Raw genomic sequence first — 20,563 nt, 5'->3', positions numbered from 1 at the left:
GGATGGACTTGCCACGACCACGGTAGTGGACAATATATACCAGTGGCTATTTTGAGCACTGGTAATGTTTTTTACTTGACTATTGTTAGCTCATTGATGGCATGTTCCTGCATGTATTAACCACAAGCGTGCCTTATCGGTAACCCTACATATCTCACACCTTATTCCTAACCATAACCATACCCATAGCACTATGTACCCTATAAATAACCCAACCTCTACCCCTAACACTAACACTACCCCTACCTGGCCACACAAACCCCCCTTTTGTGCCTTGCTGACCTGCATAGGTGCTCACTAGCAACACTTGTCCCATAACTGTAGGCTTCACAGGGGATCTTTGTCTTTGTGTGTTTAAGTGCACAATGTATTGCACGTGTATGTCTATGCCCAGGGGGTGGAAGAGTTGGTTCCAGCCCTAGAGCTGCACTTCAGCTACATCTGGGCCGACCGGAAGCAACGCACGTACCTCATCCTAGAGGAGGACCCGAAGCTCGTCCTGCAGGTGGGACACACCGCGGTTTCTGGGGTCTTGCAGGGGTTGACAGCGGGACTGGTCTTTTGCCCCATCATTTGGGGTGGTTCGGGGTTGGTCTAGGATCTGATTGGCTGATATGGTGATTGTTTTTGGGTAGAACTTGTATCTGAATGGCTCTGGTTGGAGAATTGTTTAATTGTCCATTGTAACTACTTGCCTTACAGATCTTCGTGCCACCTACACACTCACAACCTCCACATAGATCCCGTACTTAGACTTACCTCACTAGGGTTCGCCAGTGCTCTGTTAATTAAATTATGGTCAATTGTGGACTAGAGGTTGAGATCTCACCCTGACATTGATCATAATCTTATCCTTAACCTACCCCATGTAATCTTCACCGTAAGTTATTCTAGTCCATGGTTATTACCCTTTGAATCATTTGAACATAAACTGAACCCTCTTCCATTTCCGAAGCAAGGAATCCCAACACAGCCTGTAGCAATTAATCTTTAAATATTCTTCCTAATCCTTGCCCTGTGCCAAACATGAATTTATTTAATTGTAACCCAAATGTTCACGCACACTTACAAAAAGAGCATCAATTCCCAATACGACATAGTACAGTATCATGCTCGTGTCCAGTTGGCTACTGTGTTCCACTTTCATAGTCGTTGGTTATTTCGGTAAAGTCACGTAGATAGAAAAAATAATACTCAAGTGTTCCACTTCCAAACTGCTCCATGCCCTTTTGCAAGCATCACCGTTTCACTTTTCATTCCCTTTTCACTTCCTGTGTCGCATCATTCAACTGTAGAGATGCTCACATTTGGTTTCTCCGACTGCTGCCACCCTGCGCCCACTCTGCACCTACCCTGCACCCACCCTGCACCTACCCTGCACCTACCCTGCACCCACCCTGCGCAGACCCTGCTGTCCGTGCTGGCACCCGTGGCTCAGGAAAACCGGCGTGCCCTCCGCCAGAAAGATTCCGCCTTCCAGTGCCTCAAGTGCAGCCAGTCGTTCACTGGGCCCACCCGGAACATGCCGCCGCCCCCCGGGGCCCTCGCTCGCCATGCCTCCTTCGGCCGCACAGCCTTCGACAGAGGTGACGGGCGAGTTGTGACGCAGTGTAGTGAATGCAGGATTCTTGTTCTGCTGAATAAAAAAAATTGTTTAGTGCGTGTCTAAAATTGCAATGTTTTTACCGGGGAATTAATTGACCCAAAAACCCGAGTTTATTTATCTGTCTTCCTGCTTTGCGCCTCTCCGCCCCCACAATGACACGTGATCCCAGGAAACGAGGAGGAGGAACGCGAGGGGTCCCTGCTTGCGTGCCCGTCGTGTTCCAGCGACCTGGTGGTGCTCGTGTCCGACACCGATGGAACGGAAGGCATGCCCCGCCGTTCCAGCACACCGCTCGCCTCCTCACATGGCTCCAGTGGCGTCTGGGCCAGCCTAGCCGGCGCCGACGTGTACCGCACCGTCTACGTGGATAACGGCACGCCACGCAACGCCTTGGACAGTGGTGTCGTTATTAATGGTGTCCCACCGAGCCCCACGGTGGCGGGGGGAAGCGACAGCGGCCGGGTACGCGCAGAATCGTTCTCGCTCTACCGGACGGCTAACGAGTTCCTGTCTGGCTTGAGCTCCGGCGTTTGGAAGACTGAGACAGACGGGGCTTTGAGCAGCTGCGGTAGCAGCAGGCGCAGCAGCAGCGCTGGCGGCGGTGGTGGAGGAGGAGAGAACCCCTTCTACGAATGCGGAGACAGTCCAGTGCATGGCGCCATGCGAAGGTCGTCACTAGATTCGCACGGTGAGAGGAAATATGCAGGGACCGGAGTTGATGGGTACAGAATTCTGCGACTAAATAAGGTGTGGTGATTTGTGACGCTACCAAACCCACTCAGCGGGAAAGTGGCCATGAGGTGGCAGTCGATTAAATAGGTTCATGAACCCATTTGTGACCACCTTTCAGTGTTATCCTCTCAACCAGCATTTTTTTTCTGGGTACTTTGGTTTCCTTTGATATGCAATGCTCCTTAAAAAGGTATTGGCCAAACATTCCAATGTAAGATCATCCTGAAAAATTACTTTGAGACTCGGTGACACATTAATGCATTAACGATAATTGGGATTTATTTGGCCGGGTACTGTTGACTTCATTGGATAATCGCTTACCACAGAGTGGTACCTATTTTATCATCCCCAGAGGGATAAGGGGCTGAGTCAATCTCCCCTGGTGCCCGACAAGGATTTTAACTTTAAATTGCGATTTGAATGGCTTCCTAATCCATACCCCACTAATTTTAAATGGAATTTACCAAACATCCTGATGCTGAACTCTCCTGAAAACTAGTTTTGAGACTGAATAAGACCTTTCTGGATAAACAAATGTGATAATTATTATTATCAGTTACAATACTGGCCAGGTGGCTCAGCGGCAGAGTGAGTGGCTCGCAATCGTAAGGTTGCGAGTTCAAATCCTGATCGGGTATCGACTCAGCCCACCATCCCTTTAGGGTCGATCAAAGGATTTCCAATTTGTAGATAAATCAACAGTAGTTAGTTGTTCTTTGGATGGAATCGCCCCCACCATAGGAATGAGCACTGCCTCAATCCACAGTTGAGTAAGAAAGCGCTTTAACTTTTGTTTCAAGGCAGCATTTCTTATTGCGACGGTAATGGCGTGTTCCCTGTGGGGAAGGACCGTGCGGTGGTTGAGTTTTCTCATGATGATCGACCGCGCCGCGGTTTCTTGCAACCATGTGACAACAGGCTCTGGGAGTCCTGGGTCCGACGGCTTCTCGGCGATTGACCACCGACTCAAGCTGCACCTGGAGCTGAATGTCTTCGAGGACGAGGAGTTCCGCCTGCTCATTGTGGTAAGTTGTATCAGCCCTGACGAAATATGGTCAAATATAACCCCCATGTCCCGTACGGCATGGGTATACCCTCATCCATCAGTGGCCTGAACCCATGGAGCATGAAACAATTCACCCCCGCCCCAACCTCCTCATTAAGGTACATTTAATTGGCATGTAGGTGCTGGAATGATGACACGGTAGTTGACATATTAAGCTATGAATCTGACCACGGCTTACAGCAGTCGCGATGGATGTCAGAACTGACCATGGGTGGCCCCTTCTTCACCAACCCGCATTGACCAGCATGGTGAAGTTTGGTCACAAAGGGCTGTAAAAGGCTTTAGATGATTAACCTCCATGCCCAGTGCAACCATGAATTGTGACGATTTAAAGTTGCGTTTTGCTTTAATAATCAATTTCTGTCTCGATCTATCTCGTTCGCAATGATTCTTGTTTTGTCTCGTTCGTACAGGTCGTTTCTGCCCCATAAGTCTAAATTTTATATCGCTGTTTTGAAAGTATTTGCAAACAATTTTGGAGGATTCGTATATAATAAATTATTCTGCGCATGGTTTGATGCATGGGCATGGCTCCTGTCACTAGAGCTCTTGGGGTAACACCGCTAGGTTTTCGTTGACCCAGTTCCAAGTGTAAAACCCAGTGTGACATGTGGAGAATTCATTTAAAAAAGGTTTAATTTGGACCAGTTGTGTGTTGTGCACTTGAGCCCACGCATGTGTGTCCTATAAATGTTTCTAGCCAGGGCAGTGCCTGCGTTGAAAAAAGCTGCCCCCTATAAGAGGGTTCCCAGACAATGCGTCGCGCAGTCACCTTTTAAAAAAGTCCCTATTGCCTAGTAAAAACTACACGTGTATTTAAGTAGGAAGCCTGTATACCAGTGGTCAGTCTGTATACTCGCCGTCATTCTGTATATGAGCTGCCAGTCTGTATACTGGCTGCTCACCAACTGACGCCTTATTCAAGCTTTCATCAACCTGATACCCTGCTCCCCCCCCCCGCCCTGGTGTCACGCCACCACAAGGCAACCGCATCGTGAACAGGCACAACATTAACCGCATTATCTGCCCTACCTCAATAATCCTACCACCACAGCACTGGAGAATTATTAAACAATAGGCAGTTTTCCCTGTGACTGTAAATTAAGGGTGGTTGTGGCACACTCCAGACATAACTCCTAACACTCGGCCAAGTGCCATATACTTAACTAGGTCATGCCTCTCCCTGATCGCAAATGCGCGCCAGCGATTGGGTGCTCGTTACATGGAAACATCCTAAAGGGGGCACCAGTGTGCAGCTCATAATACAAATAATGTCCAATATTGAAACTAAATATTTATCCCGGATAGCTTTACTTGAGCCCCAGCGAAGCGTATTAAATTTGGATGTTTGGCCAATTCCTTTTTAAGGAGTGTATTATGTTGAGGAAGAAACCCGAGTACCTGGAGAAAACCAACATGTATGAAAGGATAACACTCTTTAAAGGTCCACACAGATAATGTTCAGCAACCCATTTGTTGAGCCCTTTGGCAGCAAGTTTTTTTTTCGTTTTCTGGAAAGGCACGAGCATTGAGTTTTATCAGAACCGCTGAAGTGCAGGCCTCTCTGTGGCTCCATTCCCATTTGTAAGTTTTCCACTTGCCAAAGAAAATGTTAGACAATCCAGCCATAGCGTGCGAGCATGTCTTCTGTCTTTCCGCCTTCTCTTCCATCACATTTTAAAAACTGTATTGCTTCCTGTACGTTGTCAACCCTGTATCCCTTATTCTGTTACTTCTCACTTCTCTACTTATTTAATTTCATTCCCCATCATTCATTATGCCATTTAATCATTCCACCCTTTCCCCTTGGCCCTAATCAACTTCCCTTTATTACAGCGTTGCTCTCTTCCGTTTTGTCCTCCCCCGCTTACAAAATAGCGACACGTGCCAATCCCACCGAAACTCGATCGGCGTTCCATCAAAAACACAATAGCTGCCATGCAGCAAAAACTGCTTTGGGAACACAAAACATCGCAAAGTGGCCATATTTCAAGTTCGCTTTGTCAAAATTATAAAAGCAACGATTTAAAACAAAAAAACAACACCCTGGATTCAAATTTCCGGGCCACTCGGTGGGGGTGAAGTGAGTTTTGTGCCGGTTGGCGGTACAGACCCTGATGCAAAGAACTGCTGAAATTGCATGTGTCTGTTTTGTGTTTTCTTTTTTGCTGCTGCGAGCGGCTGAAAGGGCGCAGCGGGTGAGCTAGGCAGAAAACGGAGCTCGCTGTGAGACTAGAAAGCGCAGAGAGTCTCGTTTTCGGGAAAGCGACGAGCAAAGGGAGCAGCAGGAGACGCCGTTTGCTCCCGGCGTCGTGCCACGTCTCCAAGCGTGCCACGTCCTCCCATTGTGCCACGTCTCCCAGCCTCGTGTCACATCTCCCGGCATGCCACTCCTCGGATCCCATTGTGGTTAAATTAAGTTGTAGCCCAAAAAATAGAACGCAATTTGTATTTATATAACCTCCATATACGTCTCTAAATGCAACCACATTTGAAGAGGCTGCACAAAATAGTGAAACGTATGAATCATGGAAGGAAATAGACGTATATATAGTGCAGAGAAATCCATTGTTGTCCTGTACCATACTCCAATATCTTTACTTTCCACCTTCACGCACTGACCAGCATGGGGAAGTATGGTCAAATATCAACCCCGATCCACACTGTGTGGGGAGGCCCTCATCCATCAGTGGATTGACAGTGCTGTACATGTGCATATATGGTATCGATGTTTTAAAGAGAAGAGACAAGGGCAAAAGAGAAGACGAACGTCTCTAGCCTGGACTTAAACAGGATCAAGAAGTTCACAGCATGCACGGATGGATGGATGGCTGGGGGGAAAGGAGGTTGAGATTATGGGGGGGGGGCAGTACAGGAAAATGTGTGACCTCCCACAGTGCAAATGTTAATGGGGTACTTCAAAAGGAGGCCTTGCTTGTTGGAGCAGAGAGTATGTGCTGGGGAGTAGAGCAAGATGAGACGGTAGAGATAGGTCAGGGCAAGTTATTGGAGGTTTTCCACAAATTAGATTTTGTTATCAAAACAACATCCATTCAAGGTAGTGCGGCAGGGTAATTCTGCTCCTGTAGATGGGAATGTGTCAATTCACCTATTTATCCGTGGCTTCTCAGCTCTTGGATCGAGCACTGCTCTCAGGCATTTGAACTTTCCCAGCATGCACTGTGTTTATTGCTTTCGCTGTAGTGCTAGCTCCCAACATGCACCACGAAGTTGGTGTTGATGGTGGGAATAAAGGTGATTTTAATGGGGGTGCTGATAATGGTGGTAACAGTGATTGTTTATTATGATGGTGATGTTTCCAATGGTAAGGTGATGTTGATGTCGGTTATCATATTGGCAAGCAATGTATTGATTTTTCTCTGCAGGCGCCGACGGTGGTGTGGGATCGTCCAGAAGAGATTCCCTCCTTCCTCGTCATATCGAACCTCAGCCTTTACGTGCTGGAGCTCAAGGGCGACACCAGGTACTGCACACACCTACAGACGATGCGACGGATATAGCATAACCTACAGCCCATGTTCCCAGATCATTACAACAATCTGGTTTACATCGGACCTCACTCGAGAATGTAAAACCCAAACACGGTCGTGCAAATGGAATAATTAACGTCATCTAAATTCCATGTGAATTCAGATAAAAATCATGTAACTTCATCTTAACATTCCAGGCAATTTTCCGTGGCAAAAGTGTGAGAACAGAAAGTGCTTGAACCTCAATGCCGCATGCTCTTACGCAGCAATAAAACATACCTCCGTCTCGAGTGCCTTCCTGTGTGTGACCCCTTGCGATGGCCCGAGTCTCGTGTCCTCCATGTGCGAGCCAGCTGCTGCATCTCATTTCTGCACTGCCGCTTGGTAACTGATCATCACTGATATTCACAGAAGCACGCTGGAAATAGCATTGAATACACAGATGTACCGATTAAGCCCCTGCAACCCCGATAGCAATTTGATGAATTTTCAACATTGGAATCGAGAATTATTCTTGTAAACGTGATGGATGTAACAGCCTCCATTGGTTGCAGAGGTCACTTGAGCCCATTACATGCAACATATGTGATGTTTACACGTATAATTCAATACATTATAGTGAGCTTCAGAATCGATATTGAGCCACGCATCATCTGTCACCTGTAAATCAAACACACTGAACTGATCACTATTGAGGAGGGATAGAACGACTCACCAGTTTTTTGCTTAAACCAGTCCTACTGGGAAACTTAACGGAAGGCATTAGGTAGCCTTCATGTAACTATGAATTGAAAAAGCACTCTTATACAATTATGATAATACACCGTTATAAGGCGGTACAGAGCAGGGAGAGAGAGCTGAAGAGCTGAAGACGGAAGCTTGTGTTGCCTCCGAAACGTCGTGATTTTAATTTTACTTTTATTAATTTAATTTTTTACCTACGTGACTTTATCGAAAAAACCTAAGAGCAGGGGTCACCTTACTAATTGCCCTGCCCGGTCACATGTGCAGTATGGAGGATCCATCGCGGTGGCTGCACGTGCTGGCGACGCGCCGACTCTCGCAGATGCAGAGGTTGGAGGTCGGGCTCGGGGCCCAGAGCTTCCGGATTGAGTTCGACTCGCCCGGAACGGCCAAGACGACGGAGCAGCCGGGAGGACCGTCGCCGTGTCCGCCGGAGCCGCCTGGGATCACCGTGATGGTGCGCGATCCAAAGAAATGCGAGGCGTTCGTGGGACTCCTGAACGGTACGTTCGCTTGGTCACGATGAAACGGTGAACCCCGGCACAGCTGACTAGTCGCGCTTGCCCGCCGAGCCTTGTCCGCGGCCTCACAAGCACGATGCACGCGTGCATGTGTGCTCGAATGTTCGCATGTGTGCAGCCCTCTCTGCACATCATCTGATAATTCTGCCTTGGGAGAGAACATGTGCCAGGCCTCTGTTATTTGTTAAGGTGCATTTGCCCTTGTTAAAATCAACCTGAATGTGCTGGATTTCTTCATGTATTGCATTGCTTGGAAGCTAAGCAGGTTTGAGGCTGGCTAGTACTTGCATTGGAGGCTGCCTGGGAATATCAGGTGTTGTCGGCTCGTGGCCGCGAGGTGGCCAGCAGATGGTAGCACAGCGATGGATTGAATCTGTCTGTGCGGAGCTTCGAGTGTTATGCCCTCGTTTGCATGGAAGTTCTCCAGGACATATCTTCCTCCCACATGCAAGTCAGTAATAGAAAAGGGCTTTATAATATTTAATATTATTACAATAAAATATATTTTTATCGAGGATGTTATAACATTAAATACAATTGTTTAGTTAATTTGGCCATTAAAACTCTCAGGGACGATATTAGTATTAACAATAAAGTGTCATGTTCAAGTGATGTAACAGTAATTGCTAATAGAAGAGGAACGTTTTTGATGATATTTTGCAGAAAGAATGGCTGAGGTGCCCTCGTGGCGGGACGGCGGTCTGCCCCGCGCCATCGCCCGTGCCTCGCTCTCCAGCCAGCACAGCCTCAGGTCGGTACCGACAGTGGCACTGGGAAACAGCAACTCGAATGTGGCACCACAGCAGCACAGGCACGGCACTAGGAACACAGCCGAATGTGACACAGGGAACGCATTTGAATGGGGCACAGGGAGTGCATCCAGATGTGGCCCACTGGAGCACAGCCGGATGTACACGAGGAAAGCAAGCCCACCATGGTGGTCGGACTTGGTTAAGACGGCTTGTGACTCCATACTGTCGTAATCACAAATCTCAATCGCTGTACTCGATTAAAATTTAAGTGAGCGGCTTTCGTGAAAATTACATCCAAACCCCATGCATCAATGGGACGTTTGACTTGTCTGTGAAAATGATCATCTCTTGAAAATTTAACCCGGATATAAGACTTCGCTTGCAATTTCAAATAAACAATTAAACCTAACTGAATATGAACCAACGAATGGAATAGCACAATTTCAATGGATTGAACAAGAAAATGCTGGTATCCCTGGCCGCCTTTGATTGCGAACCGATCGTGTGACGCGCACGCTCGCTGTGCGATCTCGCGCGCGAGGTGGGGAGGGTCGCCGGGGGCTGGGGCCGGTCGGCCCGCAGGGGGGGTTTATGACCGCGCGGGGCTTGGTAGGAATGTGCCGATTGGAAGGCTCGCCGCCTGCCAGCGGAGTAAGCACTAACACGTGTCCCCACGCTCACTCCCCGCACGCCCCTCGGCACGTGTTGCCACCCCCCCCCCCCGCCAGACACTCTCCACGCAATCCCGCACGCACGCACGGTACACGTGTAGGCGCACGCACGTATATACACACAGGCACTCGCACGCACGATTACGCACATATATACGTACACACGCGCACTCACGTACCTGCGCATACATGCAGACAGTGCCACGTGGGCACAAGCGAACAGAGGTGTGCGTATACACACTTGTGCAGGAGCAAACGCGTATTGACGCACAAAGACACAAACTTACAAACACGTGGACACACACGTGCAGATGTACGCACACATGAGCGTGTGCAAACACACTTCTCTTTGCTTAATAACGTCACCTATTTTGCTTCCTAAGTGGCTCCTTTGTTTTTGCGCACATACACAATCCAGGCATTCGTGACGCGGAGACGAACTGAATCGAACCCTGCAGCCCTTTGCGTGTCTCTGTCTTCATTAGCAAGCTTCGCTATTGAATCATTGTTTCCTGTTTTCATCTGCTTGTTTGTTACTCTGCCAACTATGTGCACATTTGTTGATTTTTCCAGCTGCCAGAAATGGAATCGAGTGTTTAATAAAATTTTGGTTCAGTTGTTTATAATTTAAGCAGCTATTTTAGTTATTTTCTTTGTCCCCCATTTTAGATTTCCACAAAAATTTTCCACATTTTGCCGCTGCCACATTTGCGCTCTGATGCACATTTTGCCGATCTGTGCCGACAGCCACTGGAATTGTCGATAATTTCGTTTGGCCGCGGGGAAAGTTGTTCCGCCTGCAAACAGACGCGGTGGGAAACAGGGCCATTTCCTTTAGACATTAAACACTCATTTTTATGGCACGGCACATGTTGATTGAACAAAGGTACAAAGTGGGTACTGCGTCACTCCAAAAATAAATACTGGTATTTGAGACTGGCCATTGTATTGTTTTTATTTTGCTGTAGTGTGTTAACTTAAATGATCTCTTTGAAGTGCCCAATCATTTATACTCAGAAATTACTTGTTAATCATCTGTCATCGAGGTGGTTGGGTAGGTTAGTGGTTGAAGAACTTGAGTCGGAATTGCTAAGATCCTGAGTTGGAATCTGAGTTTCAGCCACCCATGATTACGGTTATAATTATAATCACAGGTTTCAGCCATCCATGGAATCTCGTGGCTGAAACCCACATTCCAACGAGTCTTATAATTGGAGTTGATGGTCTCAGCCCGGTTACCAATGGCTATACAAAAATCACCCCATTAAATTTGGGTTTTCACAATTTTATTAAACATTTGTTGTTTTGATTGACATATAACAGCCCTTTGCTGGGCATATATAAGCTGTGTCGCAAGGGTGGACAAAGAGGCCCATTTAAGGGTGTTCAGAAGCAGTTATGTGATGCCGCTTTCCTTGGCCATTATTCGATGCAAGGTGCTTCACTGTTTTCTGAATGGAAATTGAGTTCCGGGACTTGTTTGCCGATGGCGCACTTGGAATATAATCTGGGGTAAATGTACAATCATTTTTTGGAAAATAATAACGACAAATAAAATAAGGAAGGAGCCGAATCGTGGCGCAGCGGTTCTTGCTCTGTACTTTGAACCCAGCAACTTGGGTGCAATTCTCGGCGACCGATAACATCAGTGGTGAGTAATATCTGAACAAGTCCTGGATCTCTCTTCCCCACCCACCCTTCATCAACCCGTACCGACTGGAGTGGTGAAGTCGAGTCAACCCACATGACCGATACAACCTGGTGGGGCTTTCATCCAAAACTAGATTGACAAATGCAAGTAACCATAACAATAAATAGAGGAGGGAATTCAGCCCTCGTGTTTGCGGCTGGCGCGACGGCTAATGTGGATTGTCTCTCTGTGCGCTGTTATGTCGGTCAAGGCGGATCATGTCCCAGTGGGAGGCGGGCGCAGACGTGCTTCTGGGAGACCAGGCGCCGAGTGGAGGCGTCTACCTGCTGGCGTTTGTCCTGCGAGGTGTGACTATCGGTGCACACGCTGCGGCGGACATGCCGAAGCGCACACACACTCATTCTCGCATACAAAGGTGTGCACGCTGCTGTGGACACGCCAAAGGCGAAATTCCCCCGTATAGCCTTTAACAGACTATTGGGGCAAGTACTGTTAGTGAGCACCTGTTAAGGCTGGCACGGCAGACACGAGGCAATGGGTGTGTACACACCGTACCATGTACTCACCGATGTTGATTGGTATTCAGCAGGCTAGCACCCATGTACATTTAAACACAAGCAACAATTGGCGCATCAACACGTGCACTTACATACCAAGATACATTTTAAAATATATGTACACACTCGCACGCATGCACTCACCAGCACTCGTACAAACTCGCACGGTCACACGCTCACGTGTTTGAGTTTAGTATAGCTTTGTATAGGGTGCAGTTCAGCAAGTAGGTATCTGATGGGCTCGGTGCGTGTTTGTGGAGGTGCAGTGTTCTCCCCACGCATACACACAGTTCTTCTCAGGGCATTCGGGTTTTTCTCCTGCTTGCTCAAATTCGATCGATTTGACTACCCAAACAGGAACCTTCATAAAAAAACTCTCAGTTAACTTTCTTCTGGATATACTTTTTAATTTTTCCTTGATGTTGCATATCCATCAATCTCCATCGATGCCAGCACCTTACTTTTCTGATCCGCTAATATATGGAGCTTTCCTCATTTTCAATCACCTGTCGAGAAGAATTAAGAGGGTCTCGATTTAAAGCTTTCGTGACTGCAGGGATTCATCTTCTTGGTTCTTTCGGTAAAGTCACGTAGAATGGAAATAATAAAATAATAAAAATAAAACATAATAAAATAATTATCACGACGTTTCGGCCACAACGCAAGCAGCCGTCCTCAGGTGGAGAACAGGTCTGTCGAGAAGACAGGTCTGTTTATTATTTCCATTCTACGTGACTTTACCGAAAGAACCAAGAAGAAAAAATTAAGAGGGTCATTAGAAATTAGAGGTATATCTATTAACGGCTCGCCTATATTTCTGTTATATACCCACATCTGTCCAGTCAGCAGTATAAATGGATACACTACAATTCGACAGGTTGCGTGCGGTCGGGTTAAACTTGTATGGGTACTCTCACCTTTTCCCAGGCGTGTGTAGAACTCCCATTATTGGAGGCCCTTCCACATGCAGTGGTGTGAACAAGTCATTGCAAGGCTGTGATTTAACATTTGTATTCGGTTCTGTTTTATTTATTGAAAATTGACGTTCATACTCTTAGCGAGCTCCGCACACAAATGCAGAGTCGCACGCAAAGCCCGGCTGGCGGGAACGCCACGAGTGCAGCACGCCCTCGGCTCCCGCGAGCAGCGCCTGACCGTTCAACCTCAAGGGGAGGCTGGGGGAACTGCTTCTGACGACTGAAGCGTTTGGCCTCGAGGGTTATTTTCTTTCCCTCCCATTGCCATCCCCTCCACGACATGATATTTGCGAAGTGTTTAATCACGGGATGCGCTCAGCCCTGCCATCGGCTGCCCCCCGCGGGCACCGCTCAATTTTGGGCTTCGTGCCGGGAGAGTGTTTTTCGGCATTTGCCGAGCGCTGGCTACTTGCGGCTAAGCCCATGCCCCCGTGGTCTGTTTTCGAAAAACACAGAACGAGGAAGAAAAAAAAAAGCAAAATTCCAAACAATTTGAGCTTCGCTCGTTGGCGGTGGCCAATGTCCACACGTTCCCGACGTCCCGGGGTCGATCCGACACGACCACCGTGCATCACTTGCGTATAGGAGCTGCGCAATCATTAGGTAACCGGTGCCTCACGCTTGTTTACGACTCTTATTTATGCAGTTATTAAACACAAACAGCCCAAATAATTGCCACAGAAGGAACAGAAAAATCGTGTTCCAGGAAATTAATCGCCGTGTTGGCCAGTGGGGAAAAAGACACTGGCCTCTTAAAGCGGGGATTGTGGAATCCAACAACCTTGGGGAGCATTGATTTGTGCGCTTATCCCAGTTCTCCTTGTTAATGAGCCAGGTCTTGGTGGTGGGATCTCTACTGGCGACCGCTTTTATGCGTTTGAGTCACCCGCAGGCTTGGGGGCTCAATTAATGCCGGACTCATAAAACAGGCGAACTGCCACAGTTCATCAGCGCTGGGTTTTTCAACAAAAAAAATCCACATTCCCTTTTGCGCACACACAGTTTCTGAAACCGCTGAGCCCCCTCTCACGGGCTGCCCTTGGCTGCCGTTCGCCCTGCGGCAGCGCTTGCCAAGCGTTTCACCTGCGATCGTAGCGTAGGAGCCATGTTAGCGCGGACGCCAGGCATATATTTTATCCGTATGTTGAAGCTTTGCATTTGTACTAATGGATTATCGGTCCCACGCGGGTTTAAAAGTGCTGGGGTGGTTGTTGTTGTTGGTGGAGGGGGTCACTTTAAATAGTTCTGGTGCAGCGTTGTAAAATAATGGCCAATGCCTGGACGTGTTTGGCATAAGTGCGCGTGACGAGGGACGGGTGGGAGCGCTTGATGAACGGGGTTGAGTAACATGTGGCCCAATTGTTGTGGAAGTTATGCTGCCAACTCGCTTGCCCATACACTCACCCTCTCACCTGCTTAGTGACTTACTTAACCATTCACTTACCTCTCACCTGCTAACCCACAAATTAGCCTTCTAATTTGCTCAGAAACTCACCCTGTTACTGATTCACTTTCTCACCAACTCATCCAGCCAATAACTGACCTGCTTAGCCACGAACGTACTTGCTTGATCTCTCATTCGTGCACTTACTCGCACACTCAATGCTCAACCATTCACTCTTCCATTGTTCCGAATATTCACTCACTCATCCTTTCACCTACTTGTCTACCTGCTCACCCCTTCACCAATACTCTTCCCCAGCCAGCAACTTGTCCATTGCCATCTGACTTTCCCCACAAATGTTTGGAGTTCCTGTGCAATTTCAAACGATGTTTTTTATTTTCACACCAGAACGGGTGAACGTTGTTTTGGACCCCGTACAGTCGGGCGCTGTGTTTGTGTCCACATGTGAGCCGCATTGTTCCTTTCAGCCGCTCGCTTTGAGTTTCCGCTCAAAGGGTCAGGTATGGTCCCGCAGGCTCCACCGTTGAGATACCTGTGATTTTTTTCTCATCTGTGCGATAGTTTTTCATTTCGACAATGTTATTTCTCAGCACGCGCAAAAATGTGTCTCTCTTTTTCTCTTCTTGACCGCCACCGTCTGTTTAGAGGAGCGCGGCACCCCCAAGCCGGCAACTTTGGTGACGACGCGGGACAACCTCTACCTTCTGCAGGAGGACCACCGGCGGGGCAGCACCTGCGAGGCAGAGGAGGGAGGGGGGGCAGGCAGCGCTGACGGCGCCACACGGGACAGGTTCTCGCTGCTGGAGCAGCAGCCGCTGGAGAACCTGGCGAGCGTGCGCCTCTACCGCGCCGCGCCCTGCCACCTGGCGTTGCTCTTCCAAGACGAGGTGAGGGAGGGCATCGATCGTTACCTGTCCACATCGTTAAATTACGTTGATTATGCTCGCTTATGCGCACATTGTATCTCGTGCGCGTAGGAATCGAGGGTTGTCATTTCGTACGGGTCAAGGATGGGGAACCTATGGTCCGCGGGACCGTATAAATTGCCTACAACCTCCGGCCACATGAGACACACGACTTTAAAACGGCCCACAAGAGATACGTTTCCGTCGCTGCGAGAGCCTAACTACACTGATCGTGTATCAGAGGAGAATATATTCAACTTGGCAACACAGTTTTTTTCTTTTTATTGTGCTCAATCGCGTCTGTGTTTGCACGGGCCTCTCGCAGTGGCAGAAGTTGTTACCGAGGCGTGTGTCGATGTGTGTGACCCAGCCAAAGGTATTACAATCTCCTATTTGATACCAAGTAAGGAATACATTCCCTTCTGATGTAAGTTGTACGTCGATTGATACACATGATGCCTGTAGCCACCACATCCTTCATTCATCACAGGGTTTAAAAATATTGATTCTTAAACCAGTGTTACATTACATTTGCACCCATTGCAATTCATTAAAGTGTCCTCATTGCGATTGGATCTAAGATTTGTCTTGATTACATTTGTATGTTCAACTTCTCTAGCACCATACGTAGCCACCCGCGCTAATCGGAGGTACGGAAATGATTGTTCATATTTGTAATTCATCGCAATCAGTTTTTCCAAACGCACTAAATTGTTAAAAATTATTACACCATCTCGTTTTGCATCATCACTCTGTTTTGCCTCGTGTACATTTTGCTCTCTTACCCTGGATGTAACGTGAGCATGTCGTCATAAAGCATTGCAATGACGGCAGGGTGATGTCACTCAGTGCTTTGCTTCTCATTCAGGAATCTTCGACAAAATTGCGACGTCCTTTAAAATTCGTCCTGCATTTTACGAACTTTACGGACAAAGATGCAATTAATCAGTATCCATGCTGATGGCACCTCAAGACATCTTGAATTTAAAGCCTTAATCCGTACATTCCAGTTTGCATCGGCAGATTCTGCCCTTTTTTTCTCTCAATGATTCTAAGGACGTATCTTGCGTACGTTACGTCGGGAGGCACTCACAACATGTTAATTGTGCGTGCTTCACGTCCGTTGCTCGAAAAACGTTGTGTATATTTTTTTGCAGGACACGCGCGAGGATCGTGTGTGGCATCTGCGCGTGGGGGCCGCGGTGCTGGCCGAGGGCTTGCTGAGCGCGCTGCGCAAGCCCTGGGCCCAGCTCTTCTCCGTGGAGCTGCACGTGGCGCAGTGCGATGACCCACCCGCCATCACCGTCGGCGCATCCCCGTGATGCGGCGCATGAGCCCATCCCTCCAATCACCGGCACCACCAGTACTACTGGCTTCACAGCCACGGCGGCGCTGTGGGTACACCCATAGTCGCCGCCGCCGCCGCTACCACGTTCACCTCTGCTTCGCCGTGGTGCGTGCAGTGCTTGCCGCTGCCGTCAACGTTGCCCAAAACTGCATCAGAAAAATCGACGAGACCGAAGTCTGCGATTGTTGGACGTCTGAGCAAGATCCTGCTCCTAGCGAGGTGGTGGAGCGAGGAGTTGGTTGGAATTTGCACAAGGAGAGTGACCTCGAATGAAGGACATCCACAGGTTTGAAGATCTTCACTTTTGTCGTTAGCGACCACTGGACTCGTCTATGGCTTCATAGTCTAGGCCAGCGGGAATTTTTAGGATTTTTTTTCTGAAAGTAGAATCTAGCGTTTTTTTTGGCAAGTTTGCTCGTTTGCTGGTGTGGCAAGTCTTAAGTAAAAAAAAATACAAAGGTACATTCACTAAACTGAAACACAAGGCCTTTTATTAAAATAGTGTTGAACTTCCGTGCGTTCCCATTGGCACCAGTTATGCTCACAAGCGATGGATTTCAGTGTTGCTTCGGATAATGCGTCCATGTTTAGCACTGCCATTAACTTGTGGAGTGCGCACAGAAAACAATTAAACAAAACTACTGACACTACAACACTGATGCTGCTACGTATGGGCACGGCATCACACGTGCACAATGACTGTTACGTTGATTTTAGTGCACGATTCTCAACGAATTTCTGCTTTTCTTTCAGTGACTCATTTAAGAAAATGAGGTCACCACAGCTACTGATGATGATTAACAGAAATGATGTCCACTCGACCATAGGCCCTCCATTTGCACCCACACCAATGTTACTTTCCTGTGATTCAGCCTACACAACTGCTGAATTATCATTTTGTATGTTTGATTCTGTTATTTTATTTTAGCCAGGGGGATTGGGAATGCTGTGCATCACCCAGATTAGAAGCCACACAAGGTCCCAGGCAAGAGAGAGAGGGGAGACCTTGCGTCAAGCATATGTGGCGTCAATGACAGTGGCGCCTAAACTTGCGCAACATATAAATCCAGCGCAAGAGCCGTGGCGATTTGGTCGCATAGCCAAACGGCATCGTAGTTTGCTCTGTTGGCAAATGCGCAACCGCGATTTGAAAAGGTGGCGGTTGTCGCACAAGCTCAGGGATGCAGCCGCGTTGAGTCAGGGTTTGGCGAGACGCACAAATATGACATTAAGATGATTGCTACTTTTTGTAATTCATTGAAATCTGTGCAGTTTCTCCAAATGCACTAAATTGTAAAAATTAATATGCACGCGCATGCCAGGAATAAAATAAAAAAGAAATCCATGTGCTCCGACGCATTAGCTTTAGCATCAGGAATGTATGCGTTTTTTTGTAAGTTTTATATTTTAAGGGGTTTGTTTCACCGTCATGTCTTGGCCAACAGTTTCGATCCAATAAAGGACGCTGGCACAACTGGCATCGGGTGGGCGGAACTCAGGCTGAGTGACCAATCCATTGCGAAGCCCTTTGGACACCTCGAGTATGGGCAGGAGCCCTCCTAGCAACAGCCACTCGATCCCGTGGCCCTCACCAGCTCCTCTTTCTCCAAGTTCAAGGCTTTTAGTTTCGGGATCTGTTCATCGGCTGCTGTTTGTGAATACTGTGGAGGTGTTTTTTGCCAGTGGGTCATTCCAGTGGACCGATGCTGTGTTGCTGCCCATGCCCACTTGCCTTTAAGTCACACTATTGCAGTCCAAGCGTGGCCCTGTTCGCTAATTGTCAGTAATCCAAGAGGGTGAACCCCTGGCTTTTAACGATCATTAATCAAGCACATGTATCCCATCTATCGTTTGAGGAGGGACGAGCAGCTTTCAGGGCAGAACTTGCCCTGAAATAGCCACACGTAACCCCTGCTTTAGATTCCGTTGGGCCGGAATTGTGACAAGAATGTTAATTGCTGGCCATGAGTGGCTTTAAAGGGCCCTTGGTTTGAGAGGCGCGTCAGTGCCGGACCAAACCCCAGGAGAGTTGCGAGCGATTACTTTCTGTGTCAAGTCTCGTCGTGTCTTGGGAGTTGAACAGAAGTTATTCCACATCTCGCTCGGATGTATGAAGTTGGTGGAATTCAATATACATGACTTAAACCCTCTAAGGCTCAAAGCACCAAGCTAAAGCACCATAGTAGGATGGATAAAAAATATGTTTTACAGTGAACTACGACATTTCTCTACTCGAGGCCTGGCAATCTTGTATCTGTTCATGAAAGGATGTGTGTATGTGAATGTGTGCATTAATAAAGTCATAACATTTTGGTAGAATGTCTGCACAGAGTTTCTTTTTCTTAGAATTGGACTGCGTGTTTTTACATATGGCACGTAGTAAATTGTTTTCACTGTTGCTGAGCAAAGGACCAAAAGCCCAAAATGCCAAGCGGCCAGCAACAAGGTATGATATTTAATACATTTCTTGAATTGGGCAGGGTTGTAAAAACATGGGAAAAGAGACGATGTGAGGGCATTACAAAGTTGATCAGTGCAGTATAAATGAGATGAACCAGCCAATCTAGTAGAGTGAGTCCTCAACATATGTGAAGGAATCTACTGGATATCTGTGTTAAAGATCTTTATCGCTCATCGGATTCCTCCAGTAAATGCATTCTGATTCTGACGTGAAGTTCCTGGGAATAGTGACCATGGTGGTAGCTATAGAAGAGGCATACGGGGAGGTGACCGACTGCCGGTGAGTGAGTAACGGATGATCGACGCGTGCTTGATCATCGATCAACCCCCGACGGCTCTACGGTAAATGACATCAATACAATGTGACAGGAAACGGGTGCCTGACCCCAAATACGACAACCGTATTTAAACTTGAGTGGATGGATCAGTGAGTGAGTGATTGGGGAAGGTGGGCAAGCAGATGAGTGAATGATTTGGGTGGTTGAGTAGTAATTTAGTGGTGCCTTTACCTCCGCGCGAAACGAGGGTGGTTGTGGTGCGGGGGTTGGGGTAGCAATTTAATTCGAGGCAGCACACGCAACCGCAATTATATTTGTTCTGTAAAAAATATTTCGTTCGCGTGTGTGCCGTGTGTAAAGGAAGCTATCAAGTTGCCACCTCCGTGAACTTGGAACCAAAATAACAGGCTAATTATTCCTGAAGAAGGCCAGTCGGCGAAAATGTCATGATCTTTCATCTGTCACGGTAAAACAAACATTTTAATTAACCTCTTTAAAAATAAGTGTATGTGTCTGTGAGATCTGGTGCATCTGCCAGTCATCTCCGTCAACCCCTGGCACCTGGGTGGGTCCCGTGACCTGTCGGCTCGCCTTCGACACTTCACGTGTGCTCAGTGCACCTCGCCTGGCCTGGCACAGGCACCGTGGTAACATCACCTCAACAAAGTGGCGAATGGCGACTGTTGTGTGAAATTGTGTACGTGTCGTGTATGTGGGAGTATTGCCTGTATATGTTCATGTCTGAATGTATATGCGTGTCGTGCCATGAAATTTACCCAGACATGCCCCGGGAGGGTCCTGCCTCACTGTGATGTTTGGTCAAATCCCACCACGCGAACGAGGGGATATCAAGAATGAATTGGTGTACTGCCATCTCCTGAGCACCTCAGCCCACAAGCTTACAACTCCTGGTATCCCTAAACAGTCGAACCAAGGCTTGTCAGGCTCCCCACCTGTTCAGCGTCTGAGGTGTGACGATATCGGACGCATTCGGGGTGATTTGGGGGGTCTTTGCAGTGCGTTCTGTACCTCTGGATGGAGCGGCACTTAATTGCGATTCCCGTTCACACCAGTGGCGAATATGGGAACCGGTCTTGGGCTTCCCCAAAGTCGAATAGACCTAAAATGATTACCTGGTAAGTGGGTGAATATCAGCACTGGGGATTGAAAGGTGCCCGAGTGTGGTTCTGACCACACCACCTCGTGTGCCGCCGTGTCGGTCAATCTAAGTCCTCTCGAGCAGCATTTCCCCCAACAGTCTGTCGGCTCTATGGGGGGCGGGGGGGGAGGAATCTTTGCCTTTGTACCTTTTATTTGATCTCTGGAGGTAAAAAAATCACTTCCAGCATCACAAAATAAACAAGTAAAACATTTTCATCTTCTTGGTTCTTTCGGTAAA

At 47.9% G+C, this 20,563-nt stretch overlaps 1 protein-coding gene across 1 annotated transcript in view; it reads left to right on the top strand.

Annotated features, from left to right (window-relative positions):
* STK11IP (serine/threonine kinase 11 interacting protein) overlaps window positions 1-18,700 on the top strand; it is a 36,653-nt gene extending 17,953 nt beyond the window's left edge. Inside the window, exons 16-25 of the mRNA XM_078867907.1 lie at window positions 395-505; window positions 1,406-1,586; window positions 1,776-2,294; window positions 3,257-3,363; window positions 6,791-6,888; window positions 7,907-8,142; window positions 8,824-8,911; window positions 11,485-11,579; window positions 14,819-15,060; window positions 16,236-18,700. Of these exons, the coding sequence (XP_078724033.1) occupies window positions 395-505; window positions 1,406-1,586; window positions 1,776-2,294; window positions 3,257-3,363; window positions 6,791-6,888; window positions 7,907-8,142; window positions 8,824-8,911; window positions 11,485-11,579; window positions 14,819-15,060; window positions 16,236-16,400 (1,842 nt within the window). The 3' untranslated portion in view covers window positions 16,401-18,700. The remainder of the gene's footprint in view (window positions 1-394; window positions 506-1,405; window positions 1,587-1,775; window positions 2,295-3,256; window positions 3,364-6,790; window positions 6,889-7,906; window positions 8,143-8,823; window positions 8,912-11,484; window positions 11,580-14,818; window positions 15,061-16,235) is intronic.
* The last annotated feature ends 1,863 nt before the right edge of the window (window positions 18,701-20,563 follow it).

Source organism: Lampetra fluviatilis, chromosome 2, assembly GCF_964198595.1.
Source record: "Lampetra fluviatilis chromosome 2, kcLamFluv1.1, whole genome shotgun sequence".
In the NCBI taxonomy this organism is placed as follows: domain Eukaryota; kingdom Metazoa; phylum Chordata; class Hyperoartia; order Petromyzontiformes; family Petromyzontidae; genus Lampetra; species Lampetra fluviatilis.
Note: the sequence above shows the minus strand (reverse complement) of the source record. Positions and strands in the feature narration are given on the sequence as shown.